This window comes from Otolemur garnettii, unplaced genomic scaffold, assembly GCF_000181295.1.
Source record: "Otolemur garnettii isolate 467f Iridium unplaced genomic scaffold, OtoGar3 scaffold00113, whole genome shotgun sequence".
In the NCBI taxonomy this organism is placed as follows: Eukaryota; Metazoa; Chordata; class Mammalia; order Primates; family Galagidae; genus Otolemur; species Otolemur garnettii.
In genome coordinates this window covers 6,106,206-6,107,604 of record NW_003852508.1, presented here as the reverse complement: position 1 = coordinate 6,107,604, position 1,399 = coordinate 6,106,206, and the positions used below count along the sequence as shown (strand labels likewise).

The following is a 1,399-nucleotide window of genomic DNA, read 5'->3' as shown; positions in this document are numbered from 1 at the left end:
CTTTACTAATGCCTTTGCCCTTACCTACAAGTCCTTCTCTGCCACACATTTATGAATCCTTTCCTATTTCTCCTTTCTCTGAACTCCTGCTGCTTTTATTCTGAATTGTTCATTTAGAAGCCACTAAAATACACTGAGTATATAGTTCTTTGTCTTCTGATTGTAAATTTTATTACCCCAACTATGGCAGTTTTTCAGTACTTTGAGGTTATGGAGCTAGTATTCACTGTACATAGCATACTGATTAGATAATTGTCACTCAACTGTGGATTGGTTAATTGGCTTTTTTGTGTGTCAGCAAAGGGTGATATGGGTTAAGCTTATTCTAGAGGTTTAATATTGTAGCCCCAAGCTCAGAGCTTCCTTTCAGCACTCCTAGCAAGAACCTCCTCATTTTGATATTAATTGCTGCAATAACTTCTTTCCTATAGTTAGGCACCTAGATGAAGGTGTCAGAGTCTCTATTACTACCTCTTCAGTGCCTGTTGCAATGTCAAAGCTAGCTGAAGTTATGAGATACTACTTCCAAATTTTTGTATGAACCAGGAGTTACACATACTGGAAAAATGTGAAGACTTTTATGTAGACCTAGAAGGGCATGAGAGAATAAAGAGCTCTTTTATAAAAAATAGTTACATCCCAGAGATAAGCTCCTGTAATTTACCCCATTTTCTATTGTTTCTTAATGTTAGAATTTTACGCACTTATTTCACGAGTATTAGCTCTATGAAAATTGATCTCTTAAAAGGTTAAATTATCCTTTTAAATTTTGACTATTATTTCACTTTTTGTGACCAGATACTACCTATTGTATTAAGAAACTACCACGGAATCCTTACAAAGAAGAAATTATAGGAAATGGACAGCAACAATATGTTTATCTGAAAGATGGAGATGTAATTAAGACGGAGGGAGCCACACTAAGGTAAGCAAATGTCCCTTAGCCAAGGAAGGCGAGGAGTCTAAATATGTTGTAAAAAGGAGGGGAAAGCAGATTTATGCATATTTGCTTATACTGTGAAGAATACCTCAGAATATACAAAAGAAATCTGGTAACATTGGTTACTCTGAGCGGAAAAAATGGGTTGCCTAAGAAACAGGAAAAGAAAGACTTTATTCTATGTACCCTTTTAAAATTGTCCAGGAGGCTGAGGCAGGAGAATCGATGAAGCTCAGACGTTGGAGACCAACCTGAGCAAAAGTAAAACCCATGTCTACAAAAAATAGAAAAATTTTCAGACTGTACTAATTATGATTCTCCTCTCTTCCCCTATAATCTGTACTTGTTCTCTGATGTTAAAACATCTATGTTTCTCAGTATATAAGACTTCTAAGGAAGGAGCTTTGGGATTTTCAACTGCTTTTTATTCTTCCTCCTGACCACCACAGCTACTCAGGT

General features: G+C 36.2%; 1 protein-coding gene across 1 annotated transcript in view; it reads left to right on the top strand.

The window, feature by feature from the left end:
* Positions 1–1,399, top strand: part of LACTB2 (lactamase beta 2) — a 33,120-nt gene that overhangs the window by 13,752 nt on the left and 17,969 nt on the right. Inside the window, exon 3 of the mRNA XM_012809801.2 lies at positions 799–925. Coding sequence (XP_012665255.2) covers positions 799–925 — 127 coding nt within the window. The remainder of the gene's footprint in view (positions 1–798; positions 926–1,399) is intronic.